Source organism: Phytophthora parasitica, assembly GCF_000247585.1.
Source record: "Phytophthora parasitica INRA-310 unplaced genomic scaffold supercont2.44, whole genome shotgun sequence".
NCBI lineage: Eukaryota > Oomycota > Peronosporomycetes > Peronosporales > Peronosporaceae > Phytophthora > Phytophthora nicotianae.
In genome coordinates, this window is record NW_008649030.1 from 395,665 (window position 1) to 413,910 (window position 18,246).

Sequence of the window (18,246 nt, forward strand, 5' to 3'; positions counted from 1 at the left end):
CTTTCTCGTACACGTGCGCTAACGTGTAAGCCGAAGTAGTGGGCACACAGCGGGTCCATTACAGTGATTCTTGCCGTAAATGCGCCAGTACATCTCACAGTCGCTGTCACTATCAGTGTTTATGTCGCTAGACACATAGTCGGTGTCAGAATGTGTCAAATCTGTGTTTGCAGTGCGACAAATGGAAGAATCCTTTAATTCCCCCACTTTAGTGACATTGGACTGTGTGGTGGACACATGGGCTCGAGAAGCCTCCTCCTCTTCCTCCAGCGCGGCGCTGAGAGCTGACGCAAGCTGCAGTGCTGTTCGTGGCACCCGCTTCTTCTTCCCCCTCGTAGAAGAGTCCTTCGTAACTGGATAGGGCTCTGTGCCCACCGAAACAGCGTCTGTCAATACTATCGTAGCTATTGAACCTTCTGGCGCAGCTTCAGAAGCTGGTCGCCCAGTCTCAGAGACTGCTTCCGCCTCTGGAACGGCCTGAGAAGTCGTCGTGCACGATGCGACCGTCGCTGTGTGCGTGGCAGCGGCTCGTGCATTCTTTTGAGCGCGCAGTCGCTTTGCAGTTGTGTTTCTCTTCCTTCTCTTTTTCATGCACAGGGGGGGGGGGGCTGCTTCGTGGTAGTGGCAGGTACAGACGGCAAGTTGGTCTCCATCCTTGAATTCCTACCAGGTGTGTCGCTTATCGTCCTTCTTCCCTAGCAGAAAACTGCAGGGCCAAGTTGGATCACCTTGCCTAAGCGACTTCGTTGGCGGCGTTTCAAGGACTGAGGAAATGTCCTGTAAAGAAAATTTACCTCTGTTATAAAATAGAATTGTCAGTTTGATAAAATATGTTAAGAGGCAGGGAGGCTGTTGAAATACCCTCTAAACAGTATGATTACTTTGAACTAATCTCTCTAAGATATTATAATGAGATTTAGGAGGTCCTGTTTAAGGCGTTATGACTGGCTTAAACTAAACTAACACTAATGGCTGGTGTGCAGCTACTAGGGGCTTTCTAAGACTAATATAGTGCTCACTTCGTCTTTTGACGTCTCCAACTAAAACTTCTTCTTCTCTCCTTGCTATCTACCTGCCTACCGAGCCATAAAAGCCATCTCCTCCTTCACATCCCCGGCTTTTCTTTATGAATGGTGGCCATTACGAACGAACTTAGCGCCGCCATACAACTTAATGCTATCCAACGGCTGACAGCCAACACAACTTAAATGGGGATGGAAAAATATTTCTAGAGATCTGATTGGCCGGGATGGTTTATTTGGGTTATTCGGAACCCAAATAAAGGGGGGGGGTCAAATTTTGGGTCGTAATAAAATAGGCTTGGGCCAATGTTCGCTGCGCAGTTTGAAGAACGCAAGAAAAGTACTTTGTATAGGAAAAAGTACGCATTGGTTTCGAACCACTTTTGATCTATTTTTATTATGGTGGGCCATTAGCTATGAGCACTTTTCCTGGAAAAAAAGTTTTTGGCTCATAGCTTGTGGCCCACCATAATAATAAAAAAAAAAGATCAAAAGTGGTTCGAAACCAATGCACACTTTTTCCTATACAAAGTACTTTTTATTCAAAAATCCATTTTATTACGTCGCTTCAAGATCGTCTCCACTATGTACGTTATATGTGGTCCACACATCACCGAATTTACCACAGCCCCGAAAATAGATCCGAATTTGTGACGACCAGTGCTTTTTGGCATTGACGCACAAGCGAATTTGAATTGACCATGAGCGCGAGCAAAGAGGACGTGAAGCGGCGACAGGTGATCGTGATCCTGGAGCAGGCAGCGCTGGAGACGGTCAAGACGTCCAAGGGCTACCAGCTGCTCAATTGCGACGACCACAAGGGCATCCACAAGAAGCTTAACCGCGATGCTAGCCAATCGCGTCCCGACATTCTGCACCAGGAGCTCATGGCGTTGCTCGACTCGCCGCTCAACAAGGCCGGCTACCTCAAGGTGTGTAGTAACCTTTAGCAAAAGAAAATATGTAGTATCCAAGCTGACGATATTACTATTGCTGCAGATGTACATCAAGAGCACTAAGGGCGTGCTCATCGAAGTGAGCTCGCAGATGCGCGTACCCCGCACGTACAAGCGTTTCGCTGGTCTCATGGGTGCGTTGCAGTGGATAATTGATACAATACTAGTTGATACAGAGGTGTTAATAACAATCGTTCATTATTGCAGTGCAATTGCTACACACGCTAAAGATCCGCTCGTCGGACGGCAACCACACACTACTGAACGTGATCAAGAACCCCGTGACCAAGTACCTACCGGCCAACTGCAAGAAGTACGCACTCTCGCGTACCGGTACGCTTGTGAACCCGTGGGAGTGGGTGGAGTCGTTGCCTAAGGACGAGCCGGTCGTGTTCATCTTCGGTGCCATGGCTCACGGCCACATCTCCAAGGAGAACTGCAACTACGTACGTGCTTCCTGGCCTTTCGAGTTATTGAATAGGAGTGCAATGAACATTTATGTATGTGTGCTTGTATACTGCAGCTGGACGAGACTATCTCGATCTCCGAGTACCCGATGAGCGGAGCCCAGGCCATCTGCCGTCTGCTGAATGGCTTCGAGCGTCACTGGGGCATCTTGTAACTTTATTCTCACTTACTCATCATCATCTCTGGGGCTTCTCTACTGCTAGATCTAGGAACTGAGCCGATGGCAGTGAAAATGAAGCGTGTGCATTGAGCAAAAAGGGTTCTCAGTCTGCTATTTATCTTGTGTTGAAGGTAGAAACGGTGAGCCAGGCAGATCTTTGGCTTCCTGCAGCATTTGCTCTTCAGGTGTGAGTGGAACTCCGGTTACCTGTTGCTGGCGCTGGTCGTACACAGCTTTTCGGATGGCTCCCTGCGTAGCCTCGTCGTAGTCTTGAATGTTCCTTCGAGAATCGACTTGGCTGGTATCAATCTCCGGTCCGCCTTTCAGTGCACTAGCCCACCAAGTCGGTTTAATCTTCTCCAGAGAGATGTTCAATGTCTGATTACTCTCCAATGACCAAATACTCTCATCAGCGCGGATTTTCTCGGGTAATTCTCCTTCCAGCAGAGGCTTTGTCGGATCGCTCTTGAGTGTCACTCGCAACTTTGTCGCCTCGATTCTGCAGTTTAAGTCCTTTGCCCGTGTAGCTTGCGCAAGCTCCATCTGAATCTACGAGAACCAACGTGTGACCGGTCAGTTAAAGCATTTTTTCGTTAAGTACACGCTCAATATGCCTACCGAAACGTCCTCCAGCGTCTGCGTCCACGTGTAATTAGCAGCTACTCCTCCATTACCCACCGGAACTGCATCATTATCAATGACAGTTAATCAGCGTACTATCAAGTTGTTTAGCCAATCCAAGTGTACCTTGCTTGCCGTCTTCTGTCAGTTGAGGCTCCCTCTTAGCAGCAGGAGCACCACGAATTCGAGTGTTCTCAGTCTTTGTAGCAGGCGTAGTCCGTGTAGTAGTAGTAGTCTTCGCAGCTCCTTCGGCACTGCCGCTCAGATTCTTCATCGGGTACTTCTGGAAGGCATTGAGCACCTTTTGCTGCGCCTGGTCCGGCAGGAAACCCATTTTGTGCCTCACTGGGTCGCTGGAAACCACGTAAAAATCCGTCTTGCGATGCAGAAAGCCGAAGAACGACTCCAGCAACGGCTCCACGCCGCCATGCTGCTGCGCCATTTGCGCCAACATCGCATCGAATCGGTCGTCCATTTTCATCAAAAGTATCTTTGATTTTGTAAAAAGATAAAATCTGGAAATCCCGATAAAATGTGGATATTCTTTTGTTTTCGCCAATCAAAACCAAGATTGTCGGCCGTAGCGTCAACAACTGTGACCATACTCAGATCTAGTCTAACCGGACGCAATGTGGTCGGCACTCCAACATGCCAAGCAGGCGGCGTGCGGCTTCGCGCGGCGACACAAGAAGCTATTGATCGTGACGGGCGTAGGCGCAGCATGTGCTGGAGGCGCTTATTACGCCTACAGACGCATGATGAGTGAGGCGGAGCGCTTCACGCAACAGATCCAGTTGCAAATGGCTGAGCATCAGCGACTACAACTGGCATTGGGATCCACGGCGGACGAGAGCCGCGCGACGGTGCGTCGTTTCCTTCCAAGGCTCAAGACGCGACTGTATCAGTTGTTGGACCTGGAGAGCGTCGTGCAGGAGCTTAAGACACTGGACAAAACGCAAAAGAGTAAACGCAATGCGCTCTGGGAGGACGCCAAGCTGCTGGCCTTCACACGCTACCTGACAGCACTCGTAGCCTTCGGATTGTGGCATTTGCTAGTGTTCGCGCAGGTTTCCATCATTGGCAAACGGGTCTTTGAAAAGAGCAAGAGCTTGGAGCTTTCCGACAGACAGAAACAGAGAGAAGAGGCCGAGGAGCAAGCACACCACGCCTTCCTGACCTCAGGGCTCGAATACTTTTTAGATGAAGCGTTGGGCAAAATTAAGGCCCACGTGGAAGCTGTGGTGAAGGAGAACAAGCAGTTGCAGGCCTGGAAAGTCAGTCGCAAGGCTGCAGTCACAGCCGACGAGCTCAATGAGCTGCTACAGGCGCTGTTCTTGGCGGTATTACCATCTCCCGCTGCTGTCGCTGCGGCGGAGAAGCAGGAAGACTCGGCAGAGCTGCACAAGTGGCGGGAATTCTTGATCTATCCGGACAAGCAACAGGGTCAGGACGAACACGTGATCAGTCTCCTTAATGACTTGTGGGACCTGCTGGAGAGCGATCTCTTCATGCCTGCGTTGCAGCACAGCTTGGGCTTCCTGTGTGGCAACGCCTTCCAGGATCTTGATGACGTCGTCTACGGACCGAGTAAACCTGAACCGCAAGTTGTAGAAGACAATGCAGAGCCACCGAAGAAGAAGCCGGCACCCCCTCTTGCAAAGCTAATCCCGTGTCTCCAGGCCGAGATGAACAAGCTCTTGCTGTCTTCGGGGCCAGATAGCTATGCAGCCAAATACTCACAGGGTGTGGGTGAGATGGAGGCATTCCGCAACTTTTACGAGGCAATCTTTTTCGAACAGAGCGCGCAAGACCCGTACATGGGATCAACGCTCATTTAGAACTCAGTCAGTTCACTAGTGGCCTGGAATGCAACAGGCAACTTATGCAACACGACGAAGTAAATAAACAAACTGAAGTCGAGATAGCAAAAGTGCATACTCTATTTTTTTTTTCTTAGCAAAAATCCACTCATTTTTAATGTAAATTGCATGCAAGCCCGTTTCTTGGCGTAAAAAGGGACTCTTCATGCGGTTCTCTCATGTATCTTAACGCAGTCTTGGACTACAGTTGTGTGTTGCCAAACGCAACTTCACTCCATCTTCACCATATTGGTCGGCGGCCACCTTTGGCCAACTCCTGAGTGAGTTGTTTAAGCTTGAAGTCGAGGCTTTCGTAGAAATAGATGGAGGCTTTATCAGCCCAAGACACGTCGATCTCTTGCTCGACAGGAGGCTGCACGTACTCGATGCAGTAGTTCCCAGCACGCGAGCACTTTTCGTGACCATGACGTTCGCAGATCTTGCGCAGCGTCATCACACATCGCAGCTTGGGCATTTCCTTGAGAAGCTGCAAGACCTTGAGCATAAGTTGAGGACCGAACATCACGTTGTTGATGAAAACCACAGTCGCGTCCATGAGTCGAGCTTCCTCTGGAGGGACGAAGATGTCACCTCGGAAGATCTCGATTTCCTTGCCTTGCAGTACGGCGAGGTCGCGCTCTTTGAGCCGATTCAACGCCTTGTGTCCTTCCAGAACGCGATTTTGCATCAGCTCGATGCCTATTGCTCGCTTGCATGGAGTTTGAAGCGCTGCTTGCACCAGGATCTTCCCCGTGCCACAGCCGAGGTCAAAGAAAACGTCGTCCGCGTCCAAATTGAACAATGGCAGCACTATGGAGGCCACCGACTCAACTGATACTTCACCATACGTCATCAGCCGTCGGAATTCCTCTAAGCTCAGTTCTTTAACCTCCTGGGATTGCGTACACGTGCTCGTCTCCGTAAGAACCGTCTCCCTGGTGATGCTGTACATCTCTCGATCATCCTGCTCCTGTTCTTCGTAGAGCTCAGCAATGAGCTTCGATACATACTCCGTCTGAGCGTCGAAAGAGTACGCGGACTCTAATGACCGTCGCGCTTTGCGGCTCCGCTTCGTTTTGGGAGTCTTCTTCTTCTCGTCCTGAACAGGTGACAAAACCCCCTCGGGCGTCTCGACCTTAGTTTTGGCAGCAGCACGCTTCTTAGCCGCTGCTTGCCTCCGTTTCGTTTCCTTCATTGCAGCCTCGGCACGTGCAGCGGCTGTCGCTGCTACAGCGGGACGAGCGCTCACCAGCGCTGCCACTTTGCTCTTCTCAACATTTCGCCGCTTATGCGGAGACTTGCGGCCCGATGACACGTCCTGCGATGGACTCAGCACATCCACTGTGCGTCGTTTGCGTCTACTGCGACGTAGCTCCTGTGGTGTGCTTGAATTCTCCTCCTTATCGTCCTGGGTACACTGCATCTTTTTGCGTTGGAGCTGTTGCGCGTGTTGTAGCATGGCTGTGGTCTCTCCGTCCGAGGAGCACGATGTCGTGGTGGACGTGTCACTGGTGTTCCCCGTCTCTAGTGTCAGCATGACAGACTCGATGACAGCAGCGGCGGCAGACATGGCCTCGTCGCTTGAAATTTCCTCTGTTTTCATCACGTCCTGTAACTGTTGCGACGTCTCCTCGCGTGGGGTGGACGGGAAACCCGGCATATCGACACTGGAAGTCGATGAGGGAGTATCGGACCCAGAGCGCGGACTGAGCAGGTGCGGGCTGGAGAGCTTGAGGTGCTCAGCGGAGCGGCGCCCTCTGCGATTGGCAGGGCGACGTCTAACTGTCATTTTGTTTGACTGCAAGGTTTAAACATTTAAAAATAGGTGTGATCAATTTGGACTAAAATTAATCAGGTCTATTTTCAGATGTGTAGCCATGTCTACTCACAACTTGATTGGCATGACATAAGATCCTGACATGACTTGACCTGCCCCAGCGCACTAGAAGAGGTAGCAATAACATTTTGAAACGTGTTTTTGGCTTATGGAGAGGAATCAACTACGTAGCACGTAATAAAGCCAGGAGAGATACCGCCACTGCCGCCTTGTCATCGTAACGAACGTCGCTTTTGAAGACTAGCTGGCTCACCATCATACTTATGCGAGGCTGCCAAAGCATTTCGCCTCGCGTAGGCTCAAACGAAGAGAGACGCCTACAGTGCACTGGCGGTGCGTACACGCGGCTGCCACTGGTACTCGCCATGGTGGTACTGGAAGCCGGCTCTGTTCACCAACTCGTCGCTCTCCTTAGGACCACGCGAGCCGAACGCGTACGGCAGCGGCTTCACCTTCTGCGTCTCAATCTCGTTCAGCAGCGGCGTGAAGATCTTCCAGGCAGCGCGGAGCTCGTCATCACGCACGAATGCGGCCTGCTTGCCACGCAGTACGTCCAGGATCAGGCGAGTGTAGGCGTCAGGCACCTCTGCCCCCTCGTAACGCTCAGCGTACGACAAGTCCAGCTCGCTCGAGATCGCCTGGGTCTGGAGACCAGGGCTCTTGACGTTCATCTTCATGTACACAGCCTCCTCAGGCTGTAGACGCAGCACCAGTTCCTGCACAGGGATCTTGACACCCGGGAACAAGTGCTGCGCTCCAGGAGGCGGACGGAACTGCACGCGGATCTCTCCCTTGCGCTCGTTCAGAGCCTTGCCAGCCTTCATGATGAACGGAACACCAGACCAACGCGGGTTGTTGACATACATAATAGCAGTAGCGAAGGTGGGGGTCACAGAGCCCTTGGGTACGGTCGGGTCCTCGAGGTATCCCGGCTCGTTGCGTTCCTTGCTGCCCTCATACTGGCCCAGTACCGTGTTCTCGAGCTTGATAGGCTCAATGCAGTTCAGCACCTTGACCTTCTCGTCGCGGATGTAGTTGGAGTAGTTGTGGCCAGCAGCCTGCACAGGCGGCTCCATGGCCACAAGCGAGAGCACTTGTAGCAGGTGGTTCTGCATGACGTCACGGATGATGCCGAACGAGTCGAAGTAGCCACCGCGGCCCTGAGTACCGATATCCTCCTTGAAAGTGATGGTCACACTTGACACGTAGTTGCGGTTCCAGATAGGCTCGAAGATTGCGTTGCCGAAGCGCAGCACGAGCAGATTCTGGACCATTTCCTTGCCAAGATAGTGGTCGATACGGTAGATCTCGTCCTCGCAGTACAGCGCGCTCATGTCCTGCGACAGCTTGTCGAACGAGTCGAGGTCGTGACCAAAGGGCTTCTCGACAATGAGACGGTTCCAGCCACGCGTGGTCAGTGCCGCCTTCTTGATGCTCGTGCCGATGGGCACAAAGACCGTGGGCGGGATGGCGAAGTAGAAGAGACGGTTGGCCACAGGGAAGCCCTGGGCCTCTTCCAGTGCCTCCATCTCCTTGCTCACCTTGCCCACGTCTTCAGCCGAGTCGTAGTTGCCGCTGCGGTAGATGCACATGTTGAGGAAGGCCGCCTTGCGAGCTTCGGCCTCGGGCGTCTTGGGTTTGATCCAGGGCGCGATCTGCTCGCGGAAGTCGGCCTCGCTCTTGGCGCTGCGGGCGTATCCCACGATAACCGCGTGTTCAGGCAGGTAACCCATGGTGTAGAGCGCGAAGAGCGACGGGTACGTTTTCTTCTTGGCAAGATCGCCCGACGCACCGATCACGAAGATGGTCAGCGCCGTGTCGAGGTACTCGCAGCCGTGGTGCTCGTCCACAGGGGGAAGGGAGCTGGTACTGTTGCTGTTCGAAAGGCTCATGGTGGTCGCCGAGTGGTCGTCTTCTTCGCCGAGGATCTTACTGCGTCGTCCGAGGGTAAATCTGCGTTTGAGCTGCGAGAGCATTGGCGAAACTCAAAAACTGGGCGCTTCGAAGCAGAGCAGTGGTGGCCGACGTCATTTCCTTTGTTTGCATCAACAGATGACCACTCCAAGCAGCACAAATCACTAAAAATTGTCATATTTGTGGATATATAAGGCAAAATGAAGTGATTTATCGTAAAACGCTACCTTTTGGTCGGTCCAGATTATGCGCCGCGCGCACCCTACATTTGTTTGGACGACCATCGATTGGTTGTAAATTGGGTAAAATCGCTGATTGGCCCCCGAGCTGATGCAAATCCAGGTTCAACGTGCTTAGATTTGATACGGGAATCTTTTCTCCGACCTTCCGAAACGCAATTTACCGGCGAGCCGCACCCAGTGTAGCAGGCTAAAACACTCCTTGCCCTTGAGCGAGCTAAACGCTATACAGCAACATATGCTAAAGACGCGCCAAGATACCTAATATGCTTGCTTACAAGTTTGATTGTCCGCTAAAAGGACTCCATAATCGAGCTGAAGTTGACGAAGATCACGCGGACAGTGTTTTCTCAGGATCTGGACCTGTTATGTATTCAAGTATCATAATTCTATTGGTTGTAATTGTTGAAAATATCTTCTTTTTGGCGAGTAGCTTGCTAGGAATACTTATGTTGCACTTTTGAAAACGTGATTACGTAGCCTCGCGCAACTTAGCACGATTATGTGCCACACATGTTCGTACACAGGACGTATTCACTTCAACCGAGGTCAGGACGGGAATGATCGCGGACGGACTGGCATCCTGCTTGGTGCTACATGTAATAGCAGTCACTTGTCACACCTCGTTTGGCTGAACAATCGGCTAGCAGTGGGGCGTTCAGCCGGCTTGCATCTGGTGAGCAGAGGCCGAGTATTATAGCGGCTTCACTGAACCACCTCCCCGCCTGCGTTCCGGAGCTGTAGCTACTCACTCAGCAGAGCTCAGCCAACCACGCAAAAAATAAAGTGACTGACGTGCCGCGGTGCGGACAACAAATCCGTCCGTCATTGGCTACACTATCGCCCAAGTTCTCTTGCCTGCAGACGTTGCAGCGCAGAGCTGTTTGCAGGTCTAAGTTACCCTAACGTGCTGCACTATGGAGTAATGGAGTACACAGTAGAAGAAATGTAAATCACAGCAAGACAAACCATTACTACACAAGCAACGGAAAACAAAATTCATAGAGTAAACCTCTTTCTATTTGATCGGGGATTACCAGCACTGCACCTATCTCACACGAGAAACTTAATACTTAGACCTATTTGGCTAATGATACGGAAGACACACGCGCCTCCGTTTAAACAGACCGGAACGCACTGTGCTCGGCCATGTACGGAGACGCTGCGACGTTCTCCGCGTTGTGCTCATCCGCGATGCGGAAGTGTTGCGTGCACAGTCCTTTTCGACGAGCCTTCTTTTCACAGCCACCCATGGAGCAGATCTTGCCACCGCCGTGCTTAATGCAAAAGCCGTTGCCGCGGTCCTTGGACGAGCAACCCTCCTCTTTGCAAAGACGCTTGCCGCCGTGGCTGTGGCATAAGTTGTTACGCTGTGAGACGCGCTCACAACCCTCGATTTTGCAGTACTTGGAAGCTCGGCTGCGGTGTGTGGTGTGACCGCTGCTGGGCGACGAGCGGGACTTGACAGGGTACATCACCTGCTGCACCGGAGTGGCGTCGGCCCACGAGCGCTTCTTGCCGGGGAAACTCGGACCCATAGATGAACTCATCTGCTGAGGTGCGAACGAGGCCACACCGGGCAATGGGGCCTGTGGTAGCGCACGCTTGGCCATGTTGGGGCTGATCATGGGTCGAAACGACGGCATCGATGTCGACATGGGGCTGAGCCGCGGGTGTTGCGGCGACGGTGCCGAGGAAGCTGTGGGTGAGGTGGTCTGCATCTGCTTGAGCAGACCCTCGAGAGACGGCAGCTTGGGGTTGATGCTAAGGCTGAGCGGGGACGTAGCGGGTTGCTGCTGGAAGGGTGACCGCACTGGTGACTGGGTTTGAGCCACAGCCGCCTGGCGCTGGAGCTCCTGTTGCTGGGCCTGTTCGGCCGCGGCGAACAGCGCAAGCGGCGGGTAATCCGACAGCGACTGCTGGCTGCGCGGAGCTGCGAACGCGGGCGCCAGGAAGGGCTGCGAGCCGGTCACTGGCCCGGCGAAGGATGCCTGGGAAGTGGTCATTGCTGCTTTCGACTAATGCTTGGAGATCGACTTGCCACCCTGAAGGCAAATTCTGAAATGGCGCTTTGCACGTTTGGCAGCGCTGATTGTGCGAAATCAATCCTAAAATGATTGCGCCAGCGTTGCGGTCTCTTAAACAGGTATCTTGGAGTTTGTATGGGACCACATTGTCTGGCAATTGTGACAGCCTCGATTACGTGCTCCTCTCGAAAAGAAGGGCCGTATGACGGCGCGCCAACCACCTGTCGTGCGGCATGATAGCGCTCGCAGGCTTGACATGTGAGAACCGGTCTGCAAATGGAGCTACCACCACCTTGTTATTAATAGCGCTGGCGTTAATGAGAGGCACGCAGAGAATCGGGTGCTGCGCCGCATTCCGCATATTGCTGCCTTGAACCGAAGCTAGCTCGACGCCTCACTCATCTTTTGCTGGTCATTTTACGGCAGGCACCACACTGGCGACTATCGGAGTTGCCCGCGTTGTCCCACCGATGGTCGGTAGGTTTTGTGGCAGTGTTGCGAAAACAGGCAGCAACATCGCTGGTAGAGCTCTTCAAACGCCACGTTTTCAGCCGTGCCGAACGCTCATTTCTAAGCCCTTTGCGGCAATTTGACGCCGTCAAACTTTGACGGTCAAACCATGTCATCGTGTCCATTGGCACTAGCGACCTGTTCTGAGCACTTTTCAGCTGTGGCACATCCATGTTACAAGCACTTCGTGAGCTTAGGACGAGTGGATGTCATGGACGAATGATGACTCTGTTAGGCCGTTTCCAGTTGCCATATTTAGCAAAATGTGGCGAACTTGAGGAAAGACGGTTTGCGGTTGTGCCGTTTTTTGGCGAGCGCTTCATTTCTTGCAAAAGCCTGATTACGTCGCTGCTCGCTGCGAATTCAGGAGTCCCGAATCGGGACTACTTTCCTGAAGCTACAACCCTCACCTGCGGTATTCACGTCTTCTTGCTGTCGCAACATGTGCATAATGCCGAAAGCAACGCCGTAGGCATTTACCAGTATCACTCCCGGACAGTTGAGCAGGACTTGAAAGAGCATGAGCATTTTCCGCTTCCAGGCCAGCGACCGGATTCAGTTGATGACCACGAGTGTGACATGTCGAGCTGAGCGCAAGCTTGGTCTTTCTCTTGAAAACTGAACGACAGTCATTCATCTGCATGATTGCGCTCCCCGACGAAATGCGGTCAGCATCTGACGCGGTACCGCGGCGAAGCACCGCACGAATTGCTGAGCCGATTTCGTGAGGGTCGCTTCACCCACCAAAATGTGCCTCCCGAGCGGAGACAACTGAGAACGCATGGGGACTCCACTGCGCAAGAACTTTGGCCAACGTGTTCACGAGACTCGCGAGGCAGCCTGTATCCAGCTGGCCGTGCTGCCGAGCAGAACGATTGTGGCGACCGCTTCGACGGGGAAGTGGAGTAATCTGAGGCAAGCCCGCGAGATTGTGTGTCTGTCGTGGTCGACTCTTCTCCTCGACCACGTGAGACCACGTCGCTCCTTCTAGAAGCGAAAAACGCCACCCGGCATCGGCTGGGTATGCTGGACGCAGCTTAGCTTAGAGCTGCTTTTGCTTCCGTAGGCTAATCTCACCGCATAATTCTGAAGTATCACTTCGACATTAGGTACAGACTCCGACCAGCGATCGAGATGGCGGCAGACGTTGCGGCTGCGGGCAGAACCTTCCATAGGTCGGACTTCCAACGAGGAAAAAAATCCGGTGCCCCACAGGATGATTACGTTTCGTCGGAACATCACTTGAGTTGCGCGAATGTTGCGCTTTGATGATCGCGCAAAGTGAGCAACTTGGACACTTCGACCTTAACCTCAAACTTCAGTTAAGACCATACCCACCACCACCAACTATCGCCACCAAACCAAGCCCAACCTGCACTGATAGGATCGCATGAGTACTATGCTCCAGAGCACACGTACATACCAAGTTCTCCACTGCATAAACTCAAGGATAATTCACGCGTACTGCAATCGTCACCAGTTGGGGTCGACGAGGTTCGATGCAGTTGCCATAACTAAAGTTTACGGTCTTTAGTCCCATTTCAGTTTCCAGGCTATACTATGAACGCAACGCCATCTCCTGCAAGAGCATTACAGTGTTCGTGCTGACATTGGTATGTGCCCACAGCATAAGGCACACTTTTCATCCAAAATGGTTTTCAACTTGTGCAAGTCTTGTGACAAGACATCACCCATTGCTGCATCATCACATGATCCCCACTAAATCCTGTCAATGACAGGCTGTCATCCAATGAAGAATACCGCTATGGCACGAAACATATTGGAGAGCTCCCTCACCATTTTCCTTCTGCCGGTTGCTCGCCTCATGCACTTCATACAATTCTCCGAGCATACTTCCAATCTCTTCGACACCTCCAGGAAACACAACAACTCTGTAATTGATGTTGCGTAGACCCCCACCAAAACTTAAGTCGCCACAGTGACTGTAAGAATAGGTTGTGTTCAACCAGCGGCCACCAAATAATCAATGCGTTCACACATTCTTTCATAAAGATACCAAGAGTAACGATACTCGAAGGCCAGCTCTTGGCGCCCAGTCATGTTCGCTTTGTCAGGCTTGTTCGATTCCAGCTCGAATCATGCGCTTCGTTTTCCAGTAGCGACAACACCACCCACCTCAAAGCTTGCAACCGCTTGGATATCGCTTTCTTTACACTAGCAAAAACTGTTAACGTAGGCGTTTGTGGGCTGTCCAGAGTTACTCAGTTGCTCCATTGTTTCCGTCTTGGCAATGACAGGATACAGATACAGGTAATGGTTTCTGATCGTTCATTCTGGCCCAAGCCCTCCTCCCAATGCCTAAAAACAAAATCCACCTTCACCGCCCGCAGACTTTGACCAGCTCCCGTGGCGAATAGATCATCTCGCTGTCTGAAATGAGGTGAAAGACCACGAAGATCCTTCTTCTTATGTGATAATCTAGTGTTTCCAGCTCGTTGTCGCCTTCCGTAGTTCTTAGGAGCCTCGTGTCACTGTCGCTATCTCTGCGGAGCAACGTTACGACCTTCGCAACACTCGTCGCGGCATTAGCACGAGGGGTAATTTATCATCGCCGTGTCAGAAATCGGATTGAAGAATGTGCGTTAAATCAAGTGTACCCACATCAGACATACATTCTTCAAGGTATCGCTTTCTACAATTATCCAGCTTCATTCGGAAATCCACCAAATAGGTGAAAATGCTAGGCATCGGCTTCAAGCTGAGTGACACGTCCGCGGCCTCGCTACGCAGCTCGCTGGGCGACTTCCTCCGCCGCGAGTATGCGTCCGATGGAGATACACAGCAGACAGAATCGCACCAGGCGGCACTTGATCAATTTGGACAGCTCAAGAAGGATGTGGATCTAGTGCGCACGCCCTCAGCCATCTCCCGTCACGTTCTGCTGCGCTATTACGCGCAACTGGACAAAATGGCGCAGCGTTTCCCATGCGACGGTGACGCTGCTGGACGAGCGTCACTGCAGCTCCAGTTCACGTGGAACGACTCGTTCTGTCCGCGCAAGAAGAGCACGCAAACAGGTGTGTCTTTCGAGAAGGCAGCCGTCATGTTCAATGTGGGCGCGCTGGAGAGCCAACTGGGCGTCCAGACGGACCGTAGTACGGCTGAGGGGCTTAAAACCGCCTGCCATCACTTCATGAGGGCCGCTGGGGCCTTCCAAGAGGTTAAAGACAAGCTTGTGGAGCGAACATTAGGTGCTAGGACGCCTGATATGAGCGCCGAAGGACTGGGACTGCTGACCTACTTGATGCTGGCTCAAGCTCAAGCCTGTTTCTACGAGAAAGCTATTAAAGACCAGATGAAGGACGCAATTAAGGCCAAACTGGTGCATCAGGCGCTGGACTATTACGTCTCAGCGCTGGAATTCTGTCGCTCGTCAGCACTAGCGGGGGCCATTGACAGGTCATGGAGTGTGCATCTGCAGTTCCAAGTGCACTGCATGCGTGCGGCCACACAGTATTGGCAAGGAACAGCGTCCAAGGCTGCTGCACTGGACCGAGGAGCAGGATATGGAGAAGAGATCACGCGGCTGGTTGCAGCAGATGCAGAGTGCACAGAAGCATGCAAGGTAGCAACGCAGAATAAACTACCGACGTCGCTACTGCAGTCTGCACAAGCGTTGCAACGCGTAGTGCGTGAGCATCTCGACGCTGCGAGGAAAGATAATGCTAGTGTGTATCTGGAGAAAGTACCGAAGTTTTCAGAGCTGCCAGCCGTGGGGAAGGCTGCGATGGTCAAGCCGTTGGGGTTTACCAATGAGGAGTTGCAGCAAGAGCTTGGAGGAGGGGATTTGTTCGAGCAGTTTGTGCCTAAGGACCTGTTACTGCGTGCTGACGGGGTTAAACAGGAGATCAAGACCGTTCTGGAACAAACAGAGGAGAAAGTGTCCAAGACAAACGAAGCTGCTAAGGGAAAGCTTCACAGTTTGGGTCTTCCTGCCTCTATTGAAGCGTTTGAGAAGACCAGCGATAACGGAATCCCACGTACGATCTGGCAGCGTATTCAGTATGTTAAAGTGACGACTGCTTCGGCTGCTATGGGACCTGGAGGTTCGAAAGAAAACCCTGTGGCAGCGTTTATCCAGCAGCAATTACAAGAGAACCAGAGGATGTCGGATGATGCTGAGAAGAACCTTCACGCGATTGAGTCGCGCTTAAGTCAAGAGGAAGTCGAGGACAACGTGTGCAGACAGAATTACGGTGAAAAGCGGTGGGCTCGGCCAGTGTCGTCTTCACTTAATCAGAACTTCCGAGCAGATATCGACCGCTATTACCGTCTAGTGAAGGAGGCTAAGACGTCTGACGGGATTGTTCGGGAGAAGATGACTGCTAACCAGGAGAGCTTGGAGGCTCTATCACGGTCCAAGTCGAGTCTGGACCAAGAGCTGCCAGCACTGCTGCAGGACAACTCCAGCTGCAAGGAAGAGATTGCCCAAGTGTCTTCTCTATTGCTACGACTCGGACAGCTTGTGGAGGAAAAGGACCAGGTGCTGCGTGACTTTAGGGGGTCGTACGACAAGTTCAACGCGCTCCCTGTACTGCTGAGTGGGAATAAGGCGAATGGAGTGTCCACCGACGCTGCACTTGAGACTGAAAAGCAGTTTTTCCGTGATCATTTTGAAGGGAAGATCGCCGCAATCTGCGAAGAAGAACAGACTCTGCTGGATGATCTGGTGCAGGCGAACTCTCGCTTTGAGGCGAAGAAGGAGACGGACCATGTGCTACGCGAGCGTCAAGCGTTCCTCCAGCATCTCAGCGATGCCGTTGACGTCTTCGAGCAACTGGAATCGCACGTAAAAGAAGGAGCGAAGTTCTACGGTGAGCTCAGTGTTCGGATCGCACAGCTTCACCAAACTGTAGCAGACCACTGCTCTGCACGCGAGCTCGAAAAGCGAGAGTTGGAGATGAACTTGACCGCTGACGACGAAATGAGGCAACGCGAGGTGGAGGACGCTGCTCTGGCACAGAAGATGATGAACGACATGCAACTCCGGGATGCTGCAGCTGGCCCAAATGCTAGCGATGAAGCTTTGGCTCGCCGGCTAGCTGGCAGCACCCCACAGTACTATCACTCGTCTAGTTCACAGCAGTCCGCGCCGCCTTCATACGACTATGCGCGGTTGCAGACTCAACAGCAACAGCAACAGCATCCGTACGCACAATACCAGCAAACACAAGGACCTCCGCCCCCTTCGTACGGGAACGTCTCGACGTCTGCTCCACCCCCTCCTTATGGCAGTAACCCCAGTCAACCACAACAACAAGCGTACAACTACTACCAATATCCTGGTCAGCAGTATAACCCGCTTTTCCCCTCAGGAGACTCGGTGTAGTAAGGAGAATGAAGTGAAGGGATGTTCAATATCGTTTGATATTGTGTGAGAAATTTATGAAGCTAGAGGGTGTTCACGCGAACTTTTGACCGCCTACGACGCTGGAATATCCTCATACAATCTCATCTTCGTTTACCCAGACGACAACGACGTCGATAGCGTCAGGGAACGTGAACTGCAGGTCTTGGAAATACCACGAGACTAGCGCCCAGGGTACGAGCTGCTGTGCACTCTGCAGTACTGCACCGCTACATGCATCAGCTCCACATATCTTGCCACCATCGAGGAATAATACTTCGAGCTTGGTCATTGGATCTTGACGGTACGTGAGACGCTGATGTTGCACACAGTAGAGTTTCATGACAGAACCTGGCTTCGCTTGGAACTCTATCGCATTTAACTCCTCTTCAAGTCGAGCTTGCAGCTCATCAAGACGTTCGTCCGATGATACCTCGATAGACACAACACGAACGTCTTCTTCCAAGCTCACCAAACACTGCAGACGCAGCATTTTCGATTATATGGAGACGCCATCACTTTTGAGAATGATTGAAAGGGACTGACGTTGTTTAATGACAACGAAATCAAATGAAAACACGCAACTAAAGGCAAGTTCCTAACCTGCACACATTAGTCGTCCCGATACCTCATGAACTACGAGGCCATGCATGTGGCGTCAACCCAAGTGATGGCTTCCTTCAAGTGATCCGCTGAATCGTCCGCTTTGCCGTCCTTGTTGTATCCGTAGCGCTCAGCAGCCTCTTCGATGCAGTCCACCAGCTTCTTCTCCAAAGTCTCCGTCTCCTCTGCTCTCAGATTCGCCACTGCTGCTTGACCCATAATATCGGCGTTCTTCTGAGCGTAGTGGTTCTTGATCTCATAGTAAAAGTCCAGCTTCGTCATGAATTGACGCTTCACGTCCGTGTCATCGACCAGAGGAGCCACATCCTCCGATTTGAGGACGTCGTCGGTGAGTGGAGGCGACGGGTTTGCATTAGGGATCACGTCGGTCGCTCCAGCCGCGCAGTGGTCGTACATCCACTGCACCAATACATGGTACTCGTCTTCCGTCACTGCGTCCTTCGCCAACGTCTGCAGACCTGCACTCGCACACTGGTACGTGCGTTTGTAGCGATACATCATGACTTGGTGCTGCATGTCGGCGCGATCTTTGAGCGTCTGCAAGTAATTGAAGATTTCAGCCGCGGAGATGGCAGACGAGTTGTCAGAGTTGACGAGATCGATCGTGTTGTTGGACGGCGCCAACAGGTTCCAGTCTCCGT

The 18,246-nt window shown here is 52.3% G+C and overlaps 11 protein-coding genes across 12 annotated transcripts in view; 4 read left to right on the forward strand and 7 right to left on the reverse strand.

The window, feature by feature from the left end:
• Positions 1 to 18: 18 nt before the first annotated feature.
• PPTG_15097 (hypothetical protein) lies at positions 19 to 591 on the reverse strand (the record flags this gene model as incomplete). The annotated part of the gene is made up of 1 exon (XM_008912112.1): positions 19 to 591. One exon carries the CDS (start codon positions 589 to 591, stop codon positions 19 to 21), a length of 573 nt encoding a protein of 190 aa, XP_008910360.1.
• Positions 592 to 1,647: 1,056 nt separating this feature from the next.
• Positions 1,648 to 2,707, forward strand: PPTG_15098. 2 transcript variants are annotated; one of them, XM_008912114.1, is made up of 4 exons: positions 1,648 to 1,954; positions 2,022 to 2,112; positions 2,186 to 2,424; positions 2,502 to 2,707. In XM_008912114.1, exons 1-4 carry the CDS (start codon positions 1,724 to 1,726, stop codon positions 2,598 to 2,600), a joined length of 660 nt encoding a protein of 219 aa, XP_008910362.1. In that variant the 5' UTR covers positions 1,648 to 1,723; the 3' UTR covers positions 2,601 to 2,707. The 2 variants fall into 2 exon arrangements, with proteins under 2 accessions (XP_008910362.1, XP_008910361.1); XM_008912113.1 differs by having other exon boundaries at positions 2,186 to 2,707.
• PPTG_15099 (hypothetical protein) lies at positions 2,154 to 3,735 on the reverse strand. The gene is made up of 3 exons (XM_008912115.1): positions 3,354 to 3,735; positions 3,225 to 3,289; positions 2,154 to 3,155 (listed from the first exon to the last, which is right to left on the reverse strand). The coding sequence occupies exons 1-3, from the start codon at positions 3,706 to 3,708 to the stop codon at positions 2,718 to 2,720; spliced, it is 858 nt and encodes a 285-aa protein (XP_008910363.1). The 5' UTR covers positions 3,709 to 3,735; the 3' UTR covers positions 2,154 to 2,717.
• A 66-nt stretch (positions 3,736 to 3,801) lies between these two features.
• On the forward strand, positions 3,802 to 5,237 carry PPTG_15100 (hypothetical protein). Its single transcript, XM_008912116.1, has one exon. It carries the CDS (start codon positions 3,857 to 3,859, stop codon positions 5,063 to 5,065), a length of 1,209 nt encoding a protein of 402 aa, XP_008910364.1. The 5' UTR covers positions 3,802 to 3,856; the 3' UTR covers positions 5,066 to 5,237.
• On the reverse strand, positions 5,144 to 6,891 carry PPTG_15101 (hypothetical protein). Its single transcript, XM_008912117.1, has one exon. It carries the CDS (start codon positions 6,873 to 6,875, stop codon positions 5,328 to 5,330), a length of 1,548 nt encoding a protein of 515 aa, XP_008910365.1. The 5' UTR covers positions 6,876 to 6,891; the 3' UTR covers positions 5,144 to 5,327.
• A 349-nt stretch (positions 6,892 to 7,240) lies between these two features.
• On the reverse strand, positions 7,241 to 8,899 carry PPTG_15102 (glucose-6-phosphate dehydrogenase; the record flags this gene model as incomplete). Its single annotated transcript, XM_008912118.1, has 1 exon — positions 7,241 to 8,899. The coding sequence occupies one exon, from the start codon at positions 8,897 to 8,899 to the stop codon at positions 7,241 to 7,243; it is 1,659 nt and encodes a 552-aa protein (XP_008910366.1).
• Positions 8,900 to 10,074: 1,175 nt separating this feature from the next.
• PPTG_15103 (hypothetical protein) lies at positions 10,075 to 14,216 on the reverse strand. The gene has a single exon (XM_008912119.1). It carries the CDS (start codon positions 11,080 to 11,082, stop codon positions 10,195 to 10,197), a length of 888 nt encoding a protein of 295 aa, XP_008910367.1. The 5' UTR covers positions 11,083 to 14,216; the 3' UTR covers positions 10,075 to 10,194.
• On the forward strand, positions 12,266 to 13,830 carry PPTG_23611 (hypothetical protein). The gene has a single exon (XM_008912120.1). The coding sequence runs from the start codon at positions 12,395 to 12,397 to the stop codon at positions 12,602 to 12,604; it is 210 nt and encodes a 69-aa protein (XP_008910368.1). The 5' UTR covers positions 12,266 to 12,394; the 3' UTR covers positions 12,605 to 13,830.
• Positions 14,217 to 14,269: 53 nt separating the features above from the next.
• Positions 14,270 to 18,246, forward strand: PPTG_15104 (hypothetical protein). The gene has a single exon (XM_008912121.1). The coding sequence runs from the start codon at positions 14,312 to 14,314 to the stop codon at positions 16,961 to 16,963; it is 2,652 nt and encodes an 883-aa protein (XP_008910369.1). The 5' UTR covers positions 14,270 to 14,311; the 3' UTR covers positions 16,964 to 18,246.
• On the reverse strand, positions 17,076 to 17,474 carry PPTG_15105 (hypothetical protein; the record flags this gene model as incomplete). Its single annotated transcript, XM_008912122.1, has 1 exon — positions 17,076 to 17,474. The coding sequence occupies one exon, from the start codon at positions 17,472 to 17,474 to the stop codon at positions 17,076 to 17,078; it is 399 nt and encodes a 132-aa protein (XP_008910370.1).
• The window catches only part of PPTG_23612 (hypothetical protein), a 5,747-nt gene continuing 5,099 nt past the window's right edge, over positions 17,599 to 18,246 (reverse strand). The window contains exon 2 of the mRNA XM_008912123.1: positions 17,599 to 18,240. Within this exon, the coding sequence (XP_008910371.1) occupies positions 17,618 to 18,240 (623 nt within the window). The 3' untranslated portion in view covers positions 17,599 to 17,617. The remainder of the gene's footprint in view (positions 18,241 to 18,246) is intronic.

Bases quoted from the DNA above. Each gene is read 5' to 3' on its own strand.
- PPTG_23611 (XM_008912120.1), top strand. From the start codon at position 12,395: ATGGGGACTCCACTGCGCAAGAACTTTGGCCAACGTGTTCACGAGACT.
- PPTG_15100 (XM_008912116.1), top strand. From the start codon at position 3,857: ATGTGGTCGGCACTCCAACATGCCAAGCAGGCGGCGTGCGGCTTCGCG.
- PPTG_15101 (XM_008912117.1), bottom strand. From the start codon at position 6,875: ATGACAGTTAGACGTCGCCCTGCCAATCGCAGAGGGCGCCGCTCCGCT.
- PPTG_15098 (XM_008912113.1), top strand. From the start codon at position 1,724: ATGAGCGCGAGCAAAGAGGACGTGAAGCGGCGACAGGTGATCGTGATC. The intron at 1,955-2,021 runs GTGTGTAGTAAC...CTATTGCTGCAG, and splicing joins ACAAGGCCGGCTACCTCAAG to ATGTACATCAAGAGCACTAA. The intron at 2,113-2,185 runs GTGCGTTGCAGT...TCATTATTGCAG, and splicing joins GCGTTTCGCTGGTCTCATGG to TGCAATTGCTACACACGCTA.
- PPTG_15099 (XM_008912115.1), bottom strand. From the start codon at position 3,708: ATGAAAATGGACGACCGATTCGATGCGATGTTGGCGCAAATGGCGCAG. The intron at 3,290-3,353 runs GTACACTTGGAT...ATAATGATGCAG, and splicing joins GACAGAAGACGGCAAGCAAG to TTCCGGTGGGTAATGGAGGA. The intron at 3,156-3,224 runs GTAGGCATATTG...TGGTTCTCGTAG, and splicing joins AGACGCTGGAGGACGTTTCG to ATTCAGATGGAGCTTGCGCA.
- PPTG_15103 (XM_008912119.1), bottom strand. From the start codon at position 11,082: ATGACCACTTCCCAGGCATCCTTCGCCGGGCCAGTGACCGGCTCGCAG.
- PPTG_15104 (XM_008912121.1), top strand. From the start codon at position 14,312: ATGCTAGGCATCGGCTTCAAGCTGAGTGACACGTCCGCGGCCTCGCTA.